The 22,111-nt window shown below is 42.6% G+C and overlaps 2 protein-coding genes and 1 long non-coding RNA gene across 11 annotated transcripts in view; 2 read left to right on the plus strand and 1 right to left on the minus strand.

The window, feature by feature from the left end:
* The window catches only part of EVL (Enah/Vasp-like), a 118,536-nt gene extending 117,326 nt beyond the window's left edge, over positions 1–1,210 (plus strand). For 6 of the 9 annotated variants that reach the window (XM_015865521.1, XM_015865517.1, XM_015865526.1 and 3 more), the window contains exon 14: positions 583–1,210. In XM_015865521.1, the coding sequence (XP_015721007.1) occupies positions 583–620 (38 nt within the window). In that variant the 3' untranslated portion in view covers positions 621–1,210. The remainder of the gene's footprint in view (positions 1–582) is intronic. The other 3 variants (XM_015865519.1, XM_015865518.1, XM_015865525.1) reach the window with 1 other exon arrangement.
* DEGS2 (delta 4-desaturase, sphingolipid 2) lies at positions 1,112–19,706 on the minus strand. Its single transcript, XM_015865527.2, has 3 exons — positions 19,263–19,706; positions 10,827–11,569; positions 1,112–5,525 (listed from the first exon to the last, which is right to left on the minus strand). Exons 1-3 carry the CDS (start codon positions 19,342–19,344, stop codon positions 5,379–5,381), a joined length of 972 nt encoding a protein of 323 aa, XP_015721013.1. The 5' UTR covers positions 19,345–19,706; the 3' UTR covers positions 1,112–5,378.
* On the plus strand, positions 8,020–18,639 carry LOC107315310. Its single transcript, XR_001555861.2, has 2 exons — positions 8,020–8,507; positions 11,901–18,639. It is a non-coding gene; the product is annotated as an uncharacterized LOC107315310 (long non-coding RNA).
* Positions 19,707–22,111: the final 2,405 nt, after the last annotated feature.

The raw sequence follows: 22,111 nt of genomic DNA on the forward strand, positions 1-22,111 counted from the left end.
AACTCGGTGAAATGAAAGATTTCAGCAGGTTTTTTTTTTATAAATTGCTTTGTATTTTCTGACAAAATATGTTTTTCAAGGCCAACATAAGACAGCATAATGCTGCTATTACTGACATGTGCAGCAAAGTACCTATTTATTTGACACCTGCCTTAGGGTGTGCAAAGATCCACGTCCACACCCTGCATTTCCCAACTTAGCTTCATACGAAAGGGGAAAAAGAGGAGACTGTCAAACAGCTAAAAGCCATGCCCGCTGCCCTTCCCCCAGCACCACGTGCTCATAACAGCTGGGCAATTGGCAGCTGAGGACACCCTTGCCCGTTCGCTATGTTCCCAGCAGCTTGGCCCTCAGAGACTCCCCAGTTCATTCCAGTGCAAAATAAGACATTCACATGAATCGCAGATGCCACTTAAACCACTACTGCAGTTTGCAAGCAAACAGCTGACTGCTCACCCTTACTCATCCCTTTACCCTCCACTCATCCCTTTACCGGCGTGTACTTCCTGCAAGCTCTGTACTTAGCGTTTTCTATGTGCGGGGTAGAATGTTCTGCGCTAACTTTTTGGTTTGGTTTTCTAGCCATACGGCAGGAGTTGAGTAGGATCAGTACAACATGATTGCAAAGCATTTGGACGGTACTTAAGAATGCTAGGAAGATTGAATCATTTCCGAGTGTACCCAAGGTCACGCAAGATGGTGAGAGAGGACACCGGCACTGTCTTTGTTCTTATACCCTTTTTATTAGCAGACTCAGCACACTTTGAAGCTTGCTGCTGCCTTGGATTTGCTTCATTTTAAAAGTCTTAATCTAAAGAATATTAAATTTTAAATTTCTGGATTTTTTAGATTTCATCTGACACTGCACATTGGATTTGTCAGCCTTTTTTGTATTTTGTATTTGCTTATTTAAATGTATTATCTTTCTTTTTAGTAGTAGATAAGAACACACGTGAACCATTTGCTTTTGATAGATGACTTCAAAGTAATTTTATTAGTAGTCTGCAATGTAAATGAAGATCCTTTGCCAACAGAAACGTATTGTGGCATCACCAGAAGGAAAGAGACATGTTAGTTGTCAGCCAACAAGTTCTTTGTCTCAGAGTTATCACAATATTAAAAAAAAAAAAAAAAAAGAAAAAGAAAAATGGTACGTCTGCATCACAGTATCTGTGTTCATATTGGTAATAAACTGTTTATTGTCCACATGGCCCTGCCTTTGTTTATATGGTCGGCCCCTTCAGCTTCTCCACCTTAATGTCACCTGGGTATGGTTCCTCACTGGCTTGGGGAGGGCACTGATGAAGTCTCACCTGGAGAGTGCTGAGCTGAGGGGAGAATGGTGGCTTATGGTGGCCTCGGGCCACCACTAACTGTCCTGTCTGTCTCCTCAGTACAAACAAAATCCACCCATCCCACCACTTGTGCCTTATGGGCTTTTGGGAGGAGAGCGAGTCACTCAGAACAAAGCTGCTGAATGGCCACAGCAAAGCAGAAATCCCACGTGCAGTGCTGCTGAACCAGAGGCTTGAACTAGAGCCTTATGGGAGTCACTTGTTAATATTTCATGTTTCCATCTGTTAACTCTGTGCAGGCTTTGGTGAGCTTTATTGTGTGGAAACTGAGGTCTCAGAAATGAGTACAGGATGCTGCATCAGCGCCGCTGAGCACTTCATCACACACTCCCTCTTACCTGTTGGGTCACATGTTCTTTTCTTTGCTACCATTCTTTCCACCAGTTCAATCTTGAGAATTTCTGCTCGACTTGGTTTGGTGGGATTTACAAGGCAGCAGCCATCATACAATCTCCTTGGCAGCTTTATGGAAAAGGCACAAAGTGATGGGAGTTCAGCTGTGGAAATCAGCGTTTCCAGAGCCCTCCTTCTTGCTTTGGGCCTTCCTGATGGCATCATGTTGTAAACCAGGTCCTGGGGGGCTGTTGCAGAGCCCTGTGGACCATGGTCATTCTCTCAGCGCTCAGGCAGGGACCTGGAGACTGCTGTGGGGCCCTGCTGGAGCAGGGCTTGGGCCAGGGCTCCATTCTTGCCCAATTCCATGATCCTGCATGACTGCCTTCAAGCAGCAGGATGCCCAGGAGGGCAGGGGTGTGGCGGGCTTGCTGGTTACTTATAAACTTTTATCTACTTTGGCTGGGAGAGTCTGAGGTTGTCCTTCAGCAATCTTCAAAGCCACCCCATCTGTCCTCTAGAAAACAGTCCCCCCTACCTCTCCCCACCCCCCCAGTTACACTGTAAACTAAATACTAGATAAAAGAGGGAAATTTAAACTTAATTGAAGGGCAATCTCCAGTCCAAGCCTGACATCTGCTAGCTGTTTAGTGCTGGCTTCCCACCTGGCTAGAGAAAGATGGCAGGATAAGATGTTTATTTGGGAACTAAAGCAGAAAGGCATGGATGTGAAACACAACACTATGGTTCCAGGACCAGGAGAAAGAGCCTTTCTGGTAGGAATAACACAGCCAAACATCAGTGAAGTTTATTATGGTCTGCTGTATAAATACGATACAATAGCTCATGTGTTTCTTAATTATGAAACCGTTTCATGGAACAATTAAGACAGCAAAAGACCTCTAAAATTGTTTAGTCCAACCATCAACCCACCCCCACAGTGCCCACCAACCATACACCTCAATGCCGTACTTCCATACTTCTTGCAGGGACAGTGACCACCTCCCAGTCACCCACCTCCCAGGGCAACCTTTGCCAATGCAGTACCGCTCTTTCTGAGAAGAAACTTTACTTAATACTCAACTGGAACCTTTCCTGGTGCAACTTAAGGCCTTTACCTCTTGTCCTGTAGCATTTGATGGCGTACCTGACAACTGCAAGCGCTTTTCTAAACTGCTGCCTCACAGATAGTCACAACCATTCTGTGAAAGTCTCTGTTAACCTTTCTTATGCTTGACAAAGTTGGGCCCCAGCTCAATCTGTGTTTTTCTTTGGAGCGTGGCACTGCACCTACAGTCAGCAACAACCACACTGTCACCCAGACTGAGTACAGCCTGGCTACAGCACAGCCCTATGGTAACACCAGCAACCTACTGTAAATGACCTTTTCTTAACCTCCTTTGCAGGCCTCCTGTGATTAAGACAATTAACTGAAGTTTGCACAGGGCCATTTAATGGGATCAGAGTCCCAAGGTGCACAGGATGAACAGGGAGGCTTGGCTGGTAGTGACACCTGATCCCATCTCCAGGTGCTTACTCAGCACTATAAATCCACCCCAGATTGCTGAAGTTCTGAGTGCACCTGTCAGGTTCTAAGGGCAGAGAACAGCTGTGATCAGCCCCATCAGGAGACCAGTGACGCTCTTAACTGGTGTTTTGCTGCTTGAGAGCACAGCAGGTACCAAGACTTCCAACATCTTCAAATCCCTCTGCAGAACAGGCGGACTGTGACAAAGCAGAGTAGGAACACAGCTACTATGCAGGTGAGAAACAGCCAACAGCTTTTGTTACCCTCAGTTTATAGTGTAGCTTCTATGTCACACTTGGCTATTAATAGGCACAAGACTGTGTAGGTTAATGCTATTGTGGAGCAGCTAAGGGAGTTAGAGAAGAGTCAGTTTCCACAGAAGAGTAATGCAATGGTCAGAATGATCTTTAATATTGTTCTTATGTTTGCTTACTAAATTGGCTGAGGGTTGTGAAACAGCTTGCTAAGGACACTGGAAGCTCAATATCTGATCATGAAGTGCCAGGAGGACTGAGACAAACTACTGCCACAAGGTCATACCAGTATGACTCACTGAATGCAGTGCTATAGGAGGCAGGAACAAAGCTGTATTTACTGGGGAGACTGGGCATCCCAGGCCCAGTAATGGTCTTTGAGAGACCAACATAAAGGAAATTATTATTCCACATTCATAATGTATATGGATTTCTAGAAGAAAACAAAACCAAAACCACTAGAGGGATTAAACTGTCAGTTTATAAGAGGAGTTTTATAGATCTGTTCTCTTTTAGCCATTTAGTATGGATAGATGTAAGTAGTCGGCTCTCCAGTGAGCAGGGGTGTTGTTAGATGACATCTCAATTCCTAACTCACAAGAAATTGTTCAGTATATTCTGCATGGAGAAAAGTGTGGTGACTAAGGATGAAACACTGTTATTGAGGGCAGCCAGAAGCTGGTGGTGGTTGGAGAAGAGAGGCAGGAAGATGGAACAGTTCCACAGGCTAGAAATGACAGAACTAGGTCAATGTCAATAGTGCAATATACAGCATGTAGGGAGAGAAACAACACCAGCTCTATGGCCTGGTTATATTCCCCTTATCACCATTAGTGATGGCTTTTATAGCTGGAGTATCACATGCTTCCTGATTGCTGAGTCAGTTCCCACTGAAGTTAGAATTGCACTGAAAGCGCTTTGGAACAAATGTCACCATAACATCTCCAGTGTCTTCATTGATAGCTACTCCTAACTCCTATTACAGAAATAGGTACAATACACAGGAGACCAAGAAAGGGAATCACAAATAGTGAGAGCCCTTATAAGGAACAGTTTAAACCAGAAGCCTTTCAATCCCTGAGGGGCTTCTAGTAGTGAAAGGTATGAGGGAATGCAGAATTCTGAATACTGTTGAAAGTAAGTGTGGGAAAGGATCGGCCATTCCTCACAACATGAGCTGTGGTATGTCACATTGCTGATCAGTGAGCTGAAGAATAAAGAAAGGGTTTTTCCACATCACAGTTCAGCTCTGCCAGTAAGTTGCGCTGAACATCAGATACTAAAAATAGAAATGGCTCAGAAAAGGCTTAGGAAAAAGTCTTGAAATAGAGGTCAAACAGCGACTAACATAATATTGATTCAGATATACAAAAATATGTATGTATTCCATTTCATATACAAAATCACTGCAAACAGATATTGTCAGACATGAGATATGTAAGCAATGCTATGAGTTGAAGGCACCCTCGTGTTCTCTAGAGAGTATCATTTGCTACTGCATGCCAGTCATCCCTGCTTCCACGGTCCTGTGCATGCAAAGCATCTACATCTAATTTGGCATGAAGAGAAACCAGTCCTACCTTACACACAAACATGCCCATTCACACACCAAACATTCTTCACTGCAGACCAGGCCAAAGCTCCAAATTGGATGCATGTGTCACAGGAAGTTAATTCTAAGTCTAGACCAAGATTCATGTGAGTGTATCTTGCACTTGTCCAGTTTTTCAAGGTTACATACAATATCCCTTATTAAAAAGTATCAGTAGCTTAAACAGTGCAGACACTCATCCTCTTCGTCCAAGGAGCACGTAGCAATGCTATGCTGAGCACATGAAACATCCTTCTTCTGCAACACACTTAAGCCATTCAGACAAACAAACAGCCAGTGCAGCAGCTGGAGCTGGTCTACTCGCTTTCTTTTGCCAGTTTGCATTTTCTTTTCACCCTTGAGTAAGGACTGATACTGTCATCAAATACAAAGTCCCACAGGACTCGGATCCAGGACTGGTGGTAGGGGAGGTTGTCATAGTATTCTGCAGCAATCTTCTTCACCTGGAAGAGCAAAAGAGAGAACAAGCTCCTTTACCTGCATGGTGTCAAGTGTACTTTGGTCTTATTTTTTAGGTCTGATAGCACTGCCATAAGTTAGTTGTTATTGCTTGTGAATTTCTGAAGTTCAAATGAGATATACCTAAGTTAGATACTTAGCAGATTTATTACGCAAGTTTTACCTGACAGTGTTAGGATTTAACACATGATCGATCTCTGCCTTCAGACAGAACCAAATCTCTCTCATTTGGAAGGTGGAGGAATTCTACAATGAGGTGACTAATCTACTTCATTAACTGCCAGGACTTTAACACACTGTGTTTAAAACAGTGTTTGCCACTTGTTAATACTTGTCTGCAGAGGGTTCCAGATAGGGGAGAATGAGCCATTGAGAAAATGCTGAAGGGACAGCCTGGGCTGTGCTCCCTTAGTCTTTCCTCCATTCCACTCCCCTGATATAAATTTGACCTCCTTCTCCAGGCAGAGGAGAACCCGGGGTTGTCCCTCCTCCTCTGCCCTTTGCTAGAAATGCCTCAAGGTTCATCAGTAGATTATCAGTCTGACACAATTTTATTCCTGTTATAAATCTTCGAGTTTTACAACTGCTGCCATCACAGAAGTGTTGTGTGCTGTTGGGGTGCTTGTAGGATGAGAAGGATTCACACCTGAGAGTCTCAAAGGACTGTGAGATGTCCTGAGTTGTCCATGCTCCAGCCAGATGCTCTGCTTTTGTAAAACACACGTAGCAGAGCAGCTGGTACTGTACATCTCACAAAAAACTAGCTGGGCATTGTTTTATTAGATCTCCACCTCCTTGACAAACAAGGCTCTGTACCAGAGCAGCTTGTCTTGCTGGGCAGCATGACTTGTCCTTTTAAAAAGACTGCACAATTTTAAAGCCAGTTGTGAGGAAGACAGTAAAGACTTCCAGTGAAACTTAAGTTGTGCATGAGTTGCCGACTGGGAGGCAACACTCAGCTGCATCCGATGTGTGATGGTGTAGTCTTAATACAGCCCTTTGTGGAAAGATAAGGATGACAGCAGGAGTTAAATCATAAGCCAGTACTGCTCATGCTGGTTACATCGCTAGCTGAGCTTCCTAGCAGACAGCTCCTGAGGCATGGGGTGGGCAAGGCACAAGTCTTGTTAGGCACTTTGGTGCATCCCTTGTGCTGGTGGTTGTGTTGGAGGTGGAAGATTCAGTCCAGGTCTGATTATGTTCCATCTGTCACTGAATAACTCTGGCTTCCTAATAATTTCTTACATCTTGTTTTAAAGCGATGGACTGTACTTCAGATGTGATTCATTTTCAACATGATTGAGATAGAATTTCCCCTTAGAAGTATTCGTTAATAGCTTCAAGAAGGGTAATGTCCAGGCACTGGGTACGATCTACAGAAAAGTAAATTTAGATCCCTGCTCAGCTCCTGTGACCACAGTTAGTAATAATTTAATGTAAGTGAAACAGATGATGAGAGGAAGCGTTGATCAGACAGAAAGCTCCTTGGCCGAATGAAAGTCACTGCTGAGGCCAAGTGATGGAGGAGTTGCTTGCTCACCAAGCACATTGGTTTGGCACTTCCCTGCAGGGTCTGGTGGCATCTTATTTTGAATAAAACCCAGGTGTGGAAACCATAGGAGATGGCTGAGGGCTTGCTCAGGAGCCGGTTACCCTGGATCATCTTGGGACAGTGGTTATTTGCTCCTGCTTGGCTTTGTGCCCAGCAGCACTTGGTGCAGGAAGGCTGGTAGCATGTGCACCTTTTGTAAGTTCTCTGCACTCCAGGCAAGAAAACTACATGAGGTGTATGAAAATCAGGGAGAGAAGAGAAGCCACAAGAAAATGTTTTTGATAAAAGAAAGGTGTAGAGGGAAAATTTAGTAAATGCAGTTAGGGAGGTGAACCTGAAGGATTTTCTTATGGAAAGGACATGGAAGTTTGTTTGGTGCCTCTTTCCATTTTGCCATTGCATGGGAGAAAAAAAACAAAACACAGGGTAAACAAATTTATCTTTTGCCATGGAGATACACATCTTAGCCGATACACATCTGATATACAGATGTACATATATCTTAGCAGATATACATCTGCTAAGTGTACTTTAGACTGGAAAAGTCATCCTCCATGTTGCATTCTGGTTGCAGAACAAGCCCTGCGGATGGCAGTTTTTCCAGGTAGCAGTTTTAGCAAGCAGTGTTACCATCATCTCAGAAAGGACTGTCTTGTAACACAGTATTTCTAGATCCCATCCTTGGCCCCCCGATTCCAAGCTCTACATTGGAAAGGGTCCATTTGCTTCAGCTCCTCTCTCCCTCCTTACAGATCACAGCTTGGAAGCATTTGCTAGTTTTTGAATGGAAATTACAAAAGGATAATCCAAGATTAAATTCTGCATGTTAGTAAGCACCATGCACATAGTATGTGGATATTTTTCTTCAATTAGATCAATGTAGTAGATAATAAATCACATCTTTGGGGTTTAAATTTTGCTTCTGGTCTTTTATAGTACAGCAACAGGACATCCATTGCATTCCACAGTAGTAGATACCGTATTGTAGTATTACGACACAGGTGCTACAGACTTTGTCCTGGGGCAAAACAGAAGCTAAAGGTCCTTATGACAAGATAAAATATTAGGTATGGAATGCTAGAAAGCAGAGCACTGAAGTTCCTTCTGAATTCCTTGACTATAGGGGAAGAAGGAAGAACTCAAACTAGCCTTCCTGGACATCGCAGGGTTAAGGAAATCTGCAATTCAAACAAAGTACATCTACCACGTTTTCCAGTCCTGTCTGTCTAATAAATCTCGTTTCATGCCATGTCTTTCACAAGTTTAATGAATAACTAGTTTGCCTCTGGTAATGTTACAGTTTTTACTGTAGTCTGTAGGAAGAGTACCAAGTTCCTCCTTGTTCTGTGTTTCCTCTCATCAAAAGTATATTCAATCCTTCAGATAATGAAGAATCAATCTTCCTACTCCTTTGGTACGTAACATGGTATTTTGTTGTTTTAAAGATTCACTTAAAGGCTAACCTAGTCATAAGTCTATGGCTATAGTTTTTAGAGCAAGTCCTTCATTATAATGTTAAATTATAATGTTACAATTCATTATAATGTTAAATTATAATGTTACAATTCATTATAATGTTAAATTACAATGTTACAATTCATTATAATGTTAAAATCTCTCTTGTGTAATCTCTCATTATACTAGTGGGACAAGTTTTTACTGTGCACTCATCACTCATTTGCAATCTCTATAAGCTTATGGCACAGTCTCATTCTTCCTCTTTCAAATACGCCACAGTCCTAGGGTAAAGGTCTTTCCAGTGGCAAACATATTACTCAGAAAGCACATACTGGATGAAACACCTGTAATAAAGGACAAAATTTACTCTTCTGATAAGCAAATGGAAGACCCAGTTACTTTCCACGCTTAAGATATTTTCTGATCTTAATTCTCCTCTCCATTCATTCATGCAATAACAAAGAAAAAATCTTTTTCCCAACTTAAATTTGCCAATATTTGAAACTAAATACAATTAAACTATTATAAGTTTGAGTGCTAAAGAGACAATAGAGATGCTGAGTGAAGAATCTGCTGGGCAGGCAAGCAGGGGCAAGCAAGGGAGATTTCTACCCCTTCATATATTACAACTATCCAGAGATCCTGTCCCCTCTCCTTCCAAGGAACTTCTCAAATTGCAGAGAAGAACAGCCAACTCATTTCAAGGGACACACTATTTTCTGCAATAGCTCTTCTGACAAAGAAGTTCTACCTCATAGTAGACTTTTCACTTGTTCATTTGCCAGTGACTCAATATTTTCCATGTTGTTCTATCACGTAACAACGAATGACAAACCTGGTACCTCCTCTACCAACGGGGAAAGTCTCAGGTTCCCTAGAGCTAGAAACAAATGAAGACAAGTTCATAAAATTCAGCTTATAATTCTACCCTCTTTACAGAGGAGTGAGTGCAGGCACTTCCATCTGCTCACTGCCTTGAGGAGTTAGGCTAAACTATTTGTGATGTGGGTGGGGAAAAAGTTTTCAGGTTTCATTCAGGTCTGGAGCAACAATCCCAGCAAGTTCAATTTATCACTTGCCTCCCTTGTCTGAGATATGAGAGCTAGCCTGCTGCTTTTGTATTTACATTTCAGTAAGCTAAGTATCTAAGCCTATCTAACAAGTCTGAACATTTCAGACTAAAGCTAAGCCCACTTCCTAGCTCAGGTACCAGGTGTGTCAACAAGAAAAGCTGGAGAATGTGAAGGCAGAAACCCATCAGGAACAGCCAGCTTCTTCAGAAGAGAGCTCCAGAAGTCAAGGGGGGGAGGGTGTTTAAAAATAAATAAAGAAACTAATATACACTCATTTGGTATACATGCTTTCTGCACTCTTCTACTGCACAAGAAAATATCTTGTTTCAAACCTCCTCCCATTGTTTCTATGATTAAGAAAATGGGTTATTGATGAATCAGTGTTTGGACTAGACTATCTTAGAGTCATAGAATCACAAGGGTTGGAAAGGACCACTAACATCAACTCATAAAATGGGGTTCTCAAATTCAATTTTCTTGGGTACACCATCATAAAAGTTGAGTCATACAGTAGTGTGGAGGTCACAGCACCATAACTTCAGCCCTGCCTCCTCCTCATAAGGAAGTTCCAGCAGTTGCTTTCAACAGGCAATGTTTCCTTCCAACCATGCCAGAGGATTAATGCACTGTAGCCACATCCCTTTGGCAAAGTGAGCACAGCTGCTGTGGAACTCTGGTATTAAAATCCAGAAGAGCAACTACATAGCTGGCAGTGGATTCAAAACCATTCCTAGACACCTGGGCCTTGAAAATTTGATTCCCACAACTGATAAAATGTAAACCAAAAAAAAGATTTGATTTTAAGAGTAAAGCCACAGCATTTTCCCAATGACAGGCCGGGCAACCTCAGTTTCAGTGGGTGGGGCAGCAGAGCTAAAACAAGTCATGGAGAGCAGGAATTTATTTTCTACAGCTGTTTTCAGCCCGTTAAAGCATGCTGCAACATTTCTGTCATCTCAAAAAATAGAAAGATTTTTGTTTGATGTTAATTTAGCAATATAGCTAATATATAGATTGACCATTAGACAAGTGATTTCCTCGTGTCTTGCTTTAGATGAGCCTTTTCCACTCTGAAGAGTCAAAAGCAGATAGAAGAAGGAAGCAGGGAAATTCAGACTATTGCTAAAGAATCATATAATGTAAATAAATAAATAAATAACAACAAAATCCTACCAGTTCACATGAGATTATGATGTACTTACCATTGGCAACTTGCTTCCGGGAATGCTGGGGAAATCATGGTGCTCCATGTGATAGCCTACATTAAAGGTGAGCCAGTTCAGAGGTCCATAATAAGAGTACGTTTCATATCCTTTTAAGAACATGTAGTGTTCTGCTATGAAGTGCCCAGATATGGGATGTAAGCCCATGCAAAGTATTGTACCTGCTATTAAGTAAATAATAGGTTTGAGTCCCCAAAGGTAGAAAATAATAGAATCTACAGAAAACTGCACAAGGGCATTAAAAATTTCCATTTGCGTAATTGCTTTGGGGTTCACATACAGTGGTCTCAGACTGTAGAAGAAAGGTTGGAGGAACAGCCAAAGCAGTTTCCGAAGTGGAGTACAGAAGAACCAGCCTTCAAAATTCGTGGGAATGTCCACATCCAGGCTGTCCCCACCGAGGTACCGATGGTGGTCTATGTGGTATTTCTTGAAGGAAGCAGAGTAAGGGACGCCAACTGGCAAGTTGGCAAAGACTGCAAACCATCGGTTCCACTTGGCCTGCTTGTTCCCAAAGGCAACGTTGTGTGAAATATCGTGGATGGCCAGGGTCAATGAATGGTTGATGCAACCCCCAAAAGCATAAGCCCAGAAGAAAATCCATTTCCAAGATAAGTCTTTCACCAGATAGCATGCTAGAAACTGTGTGAAAACCATTCCAGATACAATCCATTTCAAATGTGGATCCGGTCCCATCAGAGCCTTGATTCCTGGATATTTTGCTAAAGGGAAAAGATGCAAAGAAAATCGCATTAACTCGTGAAAAGGTAAACATGGCCACTGCTGGTGCTCTTTATTTCTATCATCTTATGTTTGAGGCCCTAATCTTATTAAACGGAAATTCCAAAGCCACTACAGAAAAGGTTTCACTAATGTATGGGCTTTGTTCCCATTTCTAGCATCATGTGCAATATATGTGTATGTGCATATGTTGACCTCGATGGTCAACATGCGGCCCCATTTATCTTCATGAGGGCGAGTATCAATACGTCAGTGACCATCAGACTTAAGCTGTCACATTTTTTTACTTCCCTTTCTTTTTGCCTCATCCAGATGCTATTTCCAACAGAAAAGGGATACAGATGCCTTCTTTGCAGTCCTTTCCATTCTTTGGTTTCAGACATACCAGCAGAGGAAGAAGGCCATACAACAGGCTCTCCTGGTTTTACTCTGTGATTATATGACAACTGCAGCATTAAGGAAAAGTAAGTGTTTGAGTGTTTGCCAGTGCTTTCAACATGCATGTGTCTTTACTAATACTAGCATTGCTAGAAAGCAAATAATATTATTGGGAATCTGTAAGATACATAATTTGATGCTGTTGTTCCCATTCTGCTGTGAGCCTGTCCTCAAGTCATTGAGCCTGTTCTCAAGTCATGTACCAGAAATAGGCATGAAAGTCACACAGGCAATCCCACAACAGCTTCTCATGGTATAGAATCATAGACACTTGAGTTAGACTTGCCAGATGACTCTCATGCAAATGTAGCACCATCTTACTGATCTTTGTTTTTGCCATTCATCTGTTCTTTTAAGAAAATGCACAGAAGTGAAGCTTATCTTCTAGGAGCTGTTCATTACTTCAGGTCTCCTTACAAACTTCCCACCTCTAACTTTCATTATGAACTCTCATATTAGTTTTTCCAATTTTATGACCTTTATCCACCTACTGACCTCTCTTCTTCATATTCTGCAATTCACAATAATTAACAGCTTTCATAAATAAGACTGTAGGACAAGTCACTCATTCTGACCCTGAAGTTACACAGCTACACTAAATTCCATCTGACTATTGCTTCGATACCAATGCCATTGTTATACCATTTAAGGCTATGACAATTTGCATCTGCACAGCTGTATGTACTACAAACAAGCACTGGAGATGATACACTTCATGTGACCTTGCAAAGCAGTACCAGGCACTGAGTGGAGGATTTTTATTGAAATGAACCTTGAGACATCTGCAGTAGCTCAGATAGATCCAGCACTACTTAAGGAAGCAGGCTGATATGTGCTCTTGCTCTTCAACTATTCCAACAGTTTTCAGCCTGTTGGTCACCTGTAGCTGAGCTTGACAGAGGCCAGAGACGATAAAGATTAAGTACTGTGGATGATGAGAGAAAAGGGATATTCTCAGTTCTTTCCCATCATCATACAACGGGGCACAATCTTCATTAGGTGTGGGAAAGAACTAGTGTAAGTAAGTTCACATCGCTCTGAAGTCAGCCTAAGCTTTAAATAAAAAGCTCTAAGTAGTCCAAGTTTTTGCAACTTTTGAAAGTTTGCTTTTTCACACCAGAAATGCTAATATGTCACAACTCATTCCCCAATACCAATGGATAGGTACCAAATTTTAACACAAAGTGCCAGGATATCCTCTTAGCTATGCTGTATGTTTTAGTTTGAGAACATTGAAAGTTTTGGACCAATTTACTGTTGCAGTTAAGGAGGACTGTAGTTTATAATCTCGCATGAGAGATTTCAAAGCAGCAACTTCTAACCAGCAGCAGCATGGTCTGCAAGCAGCACTGCACATGGGCTGCGTTTATCACAGGTAACAACAATGAACTAGTGTGGTAGGGTTTAATATTAAATTCAACACATGATTAACTTCTATCCAACAGTAAATTTGTGTAATAGTTAAGCCAAAACACCGTGTCTGTTTATCATTAATGCTGATAACCACTTCCTCATTCTGTGAAGGAGAAACCCTGGGGAGGCTGACAGGTGGAACTTAAAGTATTGCAGGCTGAAGCCCCACAGCTGGTGATATTCATTGAGATATGCCTAAGCTTGGATGAAGTCATCCTGATGAATGCAGTAATATATAATGCTTATGTGTGAAGCTAAATGGAGTTGGAGGAAGTCAAGATACAGCATTTACAATTGAAAAAAAAAGAACAAAGAAAGAGCACAAAGTTATGTGACCACAGGGTACATGGATTCACCCCTTAGAGTACAACAGGACAAAGAGGGTCCCAGCTACTCTCATGTCTCCTCAGTATACGATCCAGCCTCCAGCTTGCTGGGAAGGTCTGTTAGCTCCTTCAGCGGACGGGTTATCCACATTGTTGCAGATTAACCAGACAGGTGGCTGAGCGCTACATACATTCATTCATTCACTCCCCGTGAGATAGGGGAGAGAAATGAGAAAAACAAAGAACTCATGGGTTGAGATAAAGCTGTTTACTAGGATAGAGAAGAGGATAATAATTATAGAATACATATATGTATAGATGTATATAACAAGTGATGCACAAGCAATCGCTCACCACCACTCAACTAATGCCCAGCTGCCTCTGAGCAACAGAAAACCACCCACCCCCTTCAAAACTCCTTCTGCTTGATGTTATATGGCATGGAATATCCCTTTGGCCAGTTTAAGTCAGTTGTTCTAATTCTGTTCCCTCCCAGCTCCTTGGGCTCTTCTCTGTGAATGGCTTTGGCTCTGTACAATACTGCTTAGCAGCAACTACGTACATCTGACTGTTATCAAGGTTGTTTTTCTCTTAGAATCAAAACATAGCAGACACTCTGAAGAAAACAGTTCGGTCCCACCTGAAACAAAGACACAAATGCACTACTTCCAGTTGTCCAGGAGGAGCCAACAGACTGCCACGAAGAGGGCAGTGGTACTGCTGTAGATGTACAGCAGTGCATAAACACGACTTCTCTCTCTGAAGTCAGCACATGGTGAAAAAGCAGTGCGAACACTTTGGTACAGCATTCAACTGGAGATAATAATTCTGCCCAGTCCAACCAGCTCCAGTATCTGCATGCCATAATCTCAGAGCAACAGAAAACTCTAGTGGAGAGATATAAAGAACAGCACTCCCATTGATGCAGCAGTGTGGATGGAAGAACAATGGCTGAGACCCAGATAGGCCTTCAGCAAGGGCAACAGAATCTCTCATTGATTTGTTAGCACATTTTGGTAGGCACCAGATCTAGGCACATGCAGGAGATGGAGCTGTTTGGAACCACAGAGGTGGAGTTTTAAAGGAGCAGCAGTGCCCATATCTATGAGAAGCTAGTAATAGCAAGAGGAAGATATTTTCATCTTTTATTTCAATGCATCAAGTATAACAAAGTTAGCACACAACTCAGTATAACATTTTTAGGAGATGTGTGTTAAAAGAGGGTGCAGGGAAAATGTTATGTCACAGCCTGAACTGATGATTGAGCACCTGGTGAAGGGGTGGCTGGCCCAGGAAGCACAGGTGCAAGCAATTCACCTGTGCTTCCCACATGACTGGAAGGGGTGGGCCCAGGGTCTCCCTGGGCTCATTTTAAGGATGAGCCTCTGAAAAAGGGAATGTCTCTTGGATGAAGGTTGCTTCCTGATGAGGAGTGTGTTAGAGCCTCTATCACCAGTCAGGTAAGTCAACTTTTTCTATGTGATTACTGATATTCCTAATGATGTTTAAGCCTGGCATCACAAAGAACTTATCAGAAATAATTACACTGCTTCCAAGGACTGATTGAAGTGAAGGAAAAAAAACCGTAGTGGTTGTGGTACTGCTGTCCTAGACTATGTTCTATTGCCATAACCCTCTGGCAGTAAGAAACATCAGGCATGAGATATTGACCCTGCATTATGCTGGTGCTGATACTTATACCAGAAATCATAGTATTCTGCTTTTTAGTAGCTTAGCTTGTGAATATACTTTCAAAGAGCACAGCCCATCTAAAGTGGCACTGAATTCAAAACATTTGTGTACCAGGGCACTAGTAGAACACATGCAGAGGATGGCATAACCAAATTCTGCTTTCTGTCCCCTTCAGTGTGTAAACTGATAAGAAATCTTTCTGACTCAGCTCATTACTAACAATTTTTATGTTTCCATTATGGAAGGGAACCTTAACCTACCACCCATGAATTCCTAGGTGGCTTTGTGCTGCTAGGTTCAAGGTTGCTGGGTCACCCAGCAGTGTTAACCAGATGCAAAGCGCTGCGTGGTGCTAATGGCTGAAACAGTGTCTGCATTACTACTACAGCAGCTATGATGTTTGTGCTTGTTTAGTAGTTGACTGGAAGTTAGAGGATATAGGATGGATAAGAGAGTGCTCTCAGCTTCCTTGCACAAACTCATGCAACACAGACTATACTGAAACCTTCAGCTGCACTTAATACATCATCAGCAGAGGAGCAGGAGGACCTACAACACTGATTTTTTTTTTCTACCCATGTGATTTATATTACATATGATCCCCAAAGGCAATTGGCATGAGCACTGAGACAGCAGCTTCTGTGAATGCACTGTTTAGAGAACCTGCACATCAGTGACAGTGCTGTGCCCACATACTGCAGTATAAAGGGGAAACAGGCTCCTTGTTTCTTTGCCAGAAGCATATACAATTCAGAGCTTTGATATACTGAGATATGTATCTTTCGTGTTTTAGTAGGTACAGTTCATCAGACTTATCCTAAGTATGCAGTTTAAATAGGCAGTGTGAGAGTCAGCTGTAAGAAATACTAATCTCCAAATGAGCAACTTTCCTCTTGGCTGACAACTAATACATTTCTAAATTGGCTAAATGCAAAAAGAAAATGGATTCAGGCACTTTCATTTTGAGTTTTCTCACTCCACTGCTGATAAATTAACATCTCAGTCTTCCTACAGAATAAAGTACATATGAAACACCTGTGCCATTTCCCTACCAAATAACTTGATGAGGAGCCAAGTAATATAACCATGCTTGAATGGTAGATCTAATTTTGTTTTTCCTGTCCTACCATGAGTAACACTGATTCAGCCTTTATCCTTGGCAGAAAACAAATGCTTCTGTAAGGATCCTGAAATGAGACGTTCTTCTGACCAACCTGAAGTAATTTTATGGAGTTTGTGCTGTGGGTTGAATCAGAACAAGATCTCATTCTTTCCGTTCCATGATATATTACTCATTGCTTGTATCTGGAAGACTGTTTGCAGATGAAGTGACTGCTCACTGTATGCTTATGGTGTTGCTCAGATGTTGGTAAGAAATTCTGATTATATTTTTTTCCTCTGAAGTTGAGGGAAAACCCACAAAACTCAGTGCTTCAACAGCATGATGATCTTGCATAGGTACTGTATGTGCTTTAACTTAGCAGATTCTTCCTTACAGTGAAGTAAACATCTTAATTCTAGTAAAAATCAGTATCCCTTCTACTTCCTACCCAGCCTCTACCCCTAATAGCAGTTGTGCAACTCTACAGCAAGGCTAGGCAGATGCAAGACTTCCTTCCATCAGGTTAGTTTTCAGCCAGTTATTTCCCAAACACAGTTTACCACGGCACTACACAAACATCAGTTCTGGTACATGACAGCAACAGGCTTTTCACAAACAGGAAGGTGAGAGGGAAGCAATGAAATAATTCAGTTTAATAAACTGAAATAATGCAGGTAAAGTTAACAGGAGCTTAAGGCCAAGACTGAAGTATCATCTTAAGATGCTAAGGAACTCTCTTCTAAGAAGCAGCTGGTACCTATGCAGTACAAGCTAGGGTTTTAGAAGCAGATACTACAAAGAGGAAAAAGTACTGCCTCTCCCTGGTACAAAATGTCTATTTGCTAGCATAATTGTAACAGTTAGATGAGCCTACAAGGGATGTAGTTTCTACTGCATCAGTCCTGCTGTAAGTTAGCTTCTAGCCAGTCCAGTTGCAGTACACAGCTGAGCTGCTTGATGGATAACCATCTACCTCAGAGATAAATCCTGGGTTATATCTGCTGGGGCTGCTGTCTAGGAATCAGTGTAACTGCTGCAACCAGAAAGCTTGAAAGACTGGAACTTGAAACTCACGTCTCAGACTCACCAGGGCTGCTAACAGTCAAACCAGGACATGAAACTCAGCTACTCTATAGAAACATGCTGGAACACCAGTATAAGAAAATACCACCTCTGCAAAAGGAAACTGCCTGATGTGTTTGTCAGTTTCCCTGTACTTTTTTCCTAATATATGTTTTTTTTAATCTGCATTTAAATCAAGTAGCTATACTTGAGTAAGATCTGCATTTCCAAAAGCTACTGCCTAAAACAGAAAACAATCAAGCTTTGGTGCTTAACTACTAAATCATTAACCTACTGGGAGGAAAGTACTTCCTTTATCAGCAAAGAATGCTTCTGACCCTAAAGCAATGCTATATACAGAAACATAAATTACATGGGCATTTCTAGGTACACACTCATGTGCATTTAAGATTCAAGAGGAGCACTCCACCCAATAGACACCAGACCTTTGGTAAGGACACTAGGGTACTGGGGGATTCTGACCTTCAGCTTCAAGCAATATAGTTGCAGTGATTTATACTAGTAGCATATGGGATAGCATGATAACTTTAATGACTTTTGGCAACACTTCAGTAGTCAGGACCCTTCTGCCCAGTCAGATGCAGACTGTTGTGCCCAGCTTTCCTGGATCTCCATTTCCATTGCCACAGCAGCACTGGAGAAGTGGGAGCACGTACTCCTGCTCAAAGCTCACCCAGAGTTCCCATAATCAAAAGGATCAGCAGCACAACAGCCAGAGGCTTTATTTTATATAACAACATAATTTGCCTCTCTATCATTGCTACAGAGGAAAAAATAATTATTATTTTCCCATATTTAATTTAACACAGAGCAGGATATTCTGCCATCATAACTATGCCGGAAATGTTTTTGTAATTTAGAGTAATCCTTGGATTAATCCATGGGAGAGCGGAGGAGTGGAGGAACTGCACCTGATTACCACAGGCTCAGCCTCTTCCTTCATAGAAAGGAAACTTAAAAACTTTGTCCTAATGATTAGGTGGGGGAAAAAAAAAAAAAAACAGGCAAAAATCTCCTTTATTGATGAGGAGTTGAAGCATATTTTAAGAAATATGCAACTGTATCCTGTAACAATTCTGAAAACCCTGAACATCTCAAGTCCCCAAAAGCCTCCCCAACCCCGCATGGTTATATGCAATTAAATGCTACCTGTACATGATGAAAATACAGGCAGTGGAGCTCTGTTATCAGAGCAAGGCTTTCTGCTGTTCTCCAGCAAACGCCCACCTGCACCCTCCCTATTTGTTTTGCTGTGTTACTAAGAAAAAAATGCATTTAGGAGAAGCCCCAGCCCACCTTCCCTGTGTTGAACTGAGTAAATTGGAGTAATGCAGCAAGCTGAACTGGAAGTGGAAACTGTCAACACAGCTTAAAAGAAACTCGTGAGGATCATATAGACCATATATCATATAGGAGAGGTTCGTATATCATCGTATAGGAGTAGAGATGAAATGCTACAGGAGAAAAAGGGATTCCCCACGGCCTTCCGGCACGTACATGGGATGTCCGTGCAGAAGCAGATTTGAACCGAAGGAAGCACACAGCCGCAGGTGCGGTACCCGCATCGCCCAGCCCACCCCGCAGCACTGTGAGCTCGTGCGGAGCAGCCCCCCGACGTACCCAGGATCTCCTTCCTGCGCTGCGTGTGAGGCTGCTCGGTATAGACCCACTCGAAGTCCCCGCGGGTGACACGATTCCCCATGGCTCCAGGACTGTACCCCGCTCCGAGCAGCCCTCATTTATAGCCCCGCGCCGGCGGAGGGGCGGTGCCGGGTGCTCGGAGGCGGCTCGAGAGGTGTGAGAGGAGGGAGGTTGGCTGCAGGGCACGGGGGTGCGGCAGGATCGCTGCTGCCACCACCTCCCGAGGTGCCCTCGGGGGAAGCAGTGCTGCAGTCCGTGGGCACGCTCTTTGAGGCAAGGTGTTGGGTAAACGAGGGGAGTCCAGATTCTGTAAAGCTAATGCCTCAGACTGAAGTGGGATGCGATTTAGGGCATGAGAGTTCCTCCCAGCTTGGAGAGACTGCAGTGACACAAAGGTGACCAACGCCTGGGATGCATCTCCGGCGTGAGATGCCCCAGCAGCATCCAGCCCTCGGCTGGGTCACGTTCCTGGGACCCCGGTATAGAGAATCGTGCTGTGCCCTTGGCAACGAAGTCCGAAGCTTAGCAAGTCCTTTGCCTGACTCCTCTCCAGCCTCTGATTCACAGGGAGAGGTCACCTGTGTTACAAAGAGATGTTTCTCCACACACAGCTCCAAATTAAAGAGCTGCTTTTGCTCCCACTGCAATTTTGTACAAGTCAGTACCTGAGCTGCTGTCTGCCCTCCACTCTCACTGTTCCTTGAAGTGCACCTTCCACTGACCACATCCTGTTGGGAGCAGCTCCACAACCAGGAGACAATCTTATGCCCTTTTGTTCCTGATCCAAGAGGATCTCTCCAACTCCCTCCTTACTCATCCTTAGAAATGCCTGTCACCATTGCAAGTAGCAAAAAAACAAAACAAAGAATTATAGAATCACAAGGTTGGAAAGGACCTACAAGATCATCTAGTCCAACCATCCTCCTTTTACCATACCTACAGGAAACCACTAAACCGTATTTTTGGGCCCCTCGCTGCAAGAAAGACATTGAGGCCCTGGAATGCATTCAGAGGAGGGCCACAAAGCTGGTGAGGGGTCTGGAGCACAGGACGTATGAGGAGAGGCTGAGGGAGCTGGGATTGTTCAGCCTGGAGAAGAGGAGGCTCAGGGGAGACCTTATTGCTCTCTATAACTTCCTGAAGGGAGGTTATAGTGAGCTGGGGGTTGGCCTCTTCTCTCGTGTAATCCATGATAGAACTAGAGGGAATGGTTTTAAGCTGCACCAGGGGAGATTCAGGCTGAACATTAGGAAATATTACTTCTCAGAAAGGGTGGTCAGGTATTGGAATGCACTGCCCAGGGAGGTGGTGGAGTCACTGACCATGGGAGTGTTCAAGAAATGTTTGGATGTTGTGTTGAGGAATATGATCTAGCTGGGAAGTACTGGTAATGGTTGGACTAGATGATCTTCTAGGTCTTTTCCAACCTTGATAATTCTGTGATTCTGTATCTCCTAACTCCCTGTCCAGGTGCTTCTTGAACACTGCCAGGGATGGTGACTCCACCAAGAAGAAAAAAAAACAACAATGAAAACATAAAACAAATATTTTTCAGCTAATTTTTTTTGCTTGATTACATTAGCAATGCAATCATCTCTCCTTTTATTTGCGTTGAACTGAGATTGCTTGGTAGCACAGTTGTGTGAAAATGTACAAGCTAAAAAACAAACATATAGGCTAAAAAAAAACCAAGACAAAACAAAAAATACCCCAGCCAAACAAAAAATCAAAACAACACGAGAAAAATTAATATTCCATCTCATAGCACTGAACTCCTCTAGGTCTTAGGTTTTTCAGCACTTTATATGTATGTTTTCCCCTTGAGTGGTCTGAATTTAGTCTCTTGAACAATGCAGGTTGAGTGGAAGGAGTACCATATAAAAGTAAGCAGCTTTGCCCAGAGCAGAGGCAGGACAGTAAGCAATTTGCTTTTACAGGTCAGCTCTCTGTGAGCACAATGCACCACTGCTCTAACGTGAGGCTGGTGTTCACCCACAGAGCTGCAGTTAATGGACTGTTAATCCAAGTGAGGTTGTTAGACATTTTTATAAGTGACGACTGAGTTGTTCAGAGAACAGATCCATCAGTATCTCAGCTTAAATCTGTATTTGGCTCTAATGTTTTGTTGAGTGAAGAGTGAAGAGGCCAAAGATTTTTTGAAAGTGATGACACTTATTTGTCACTTCCTACTCAGGAATTCTCATGGTGACTATAAGTTTAAGCAAATTATTGGGCAGCCCATGCTGTTGTAAACAAAACAAATATGACTTCATCCCTAAATGCTTATCCAACAGGCTAGTACTACATTTTATGGTCAGTGATGCATAGAAAGTTTCTTTGCAGGCAATGCCTTCATGTAGCTATTGCAATAGTTTCAGCCCTACCACATGAGAAGAACAAAAAGCTTTTCTGACTTCAGTGAGCTGGCTTCTCTCTTTGAGGGTAGATTTTCATCCTTTACATTTCAGTAGCAAACAGAACAAATTATACTAGTTTAAGAGTAATGATGGATGCCAGACAAACAAGAAACACCAGCTTTAGATTATCTCCTACAATTGACGGAAGCATTATCCAGTTCTGGCCATTTGGCACCTTTGGTTTTATAGCACCATATTAAAGTGCAAACAGGCAGAAAATTCGTCCACAAAGGAAAAGGAGGGTAGATTTTAGCATCACCTGGGAATAATGGTCCTTGTAAAGCATATCATAATGACTGCCTGAACTCTACAAATCCACCATACTCACTGCGCTTTATGGCAAATCAAACACGCTTCATAAGGCCAGGTACTCCAAGCCATAGCCTTCTGTTCACCAGCAATTTCCTGTAC

The sequence above is a fragment of the Coturnix japonica genome, chromosome 5 (assembly GCF_001577835.2).
Source record: "Coturnix japonica isolate 7356 chromosome 5, Coturnix japonica 2.1, whole genome shotgun sequence".
NCBI classification, from domain to species: domain Eukaryota; kingdom Metazoa; phylum Chordata; class Aves; order Galliformes; family Phasianidae; genus Coturnix; species Coturnix japonica.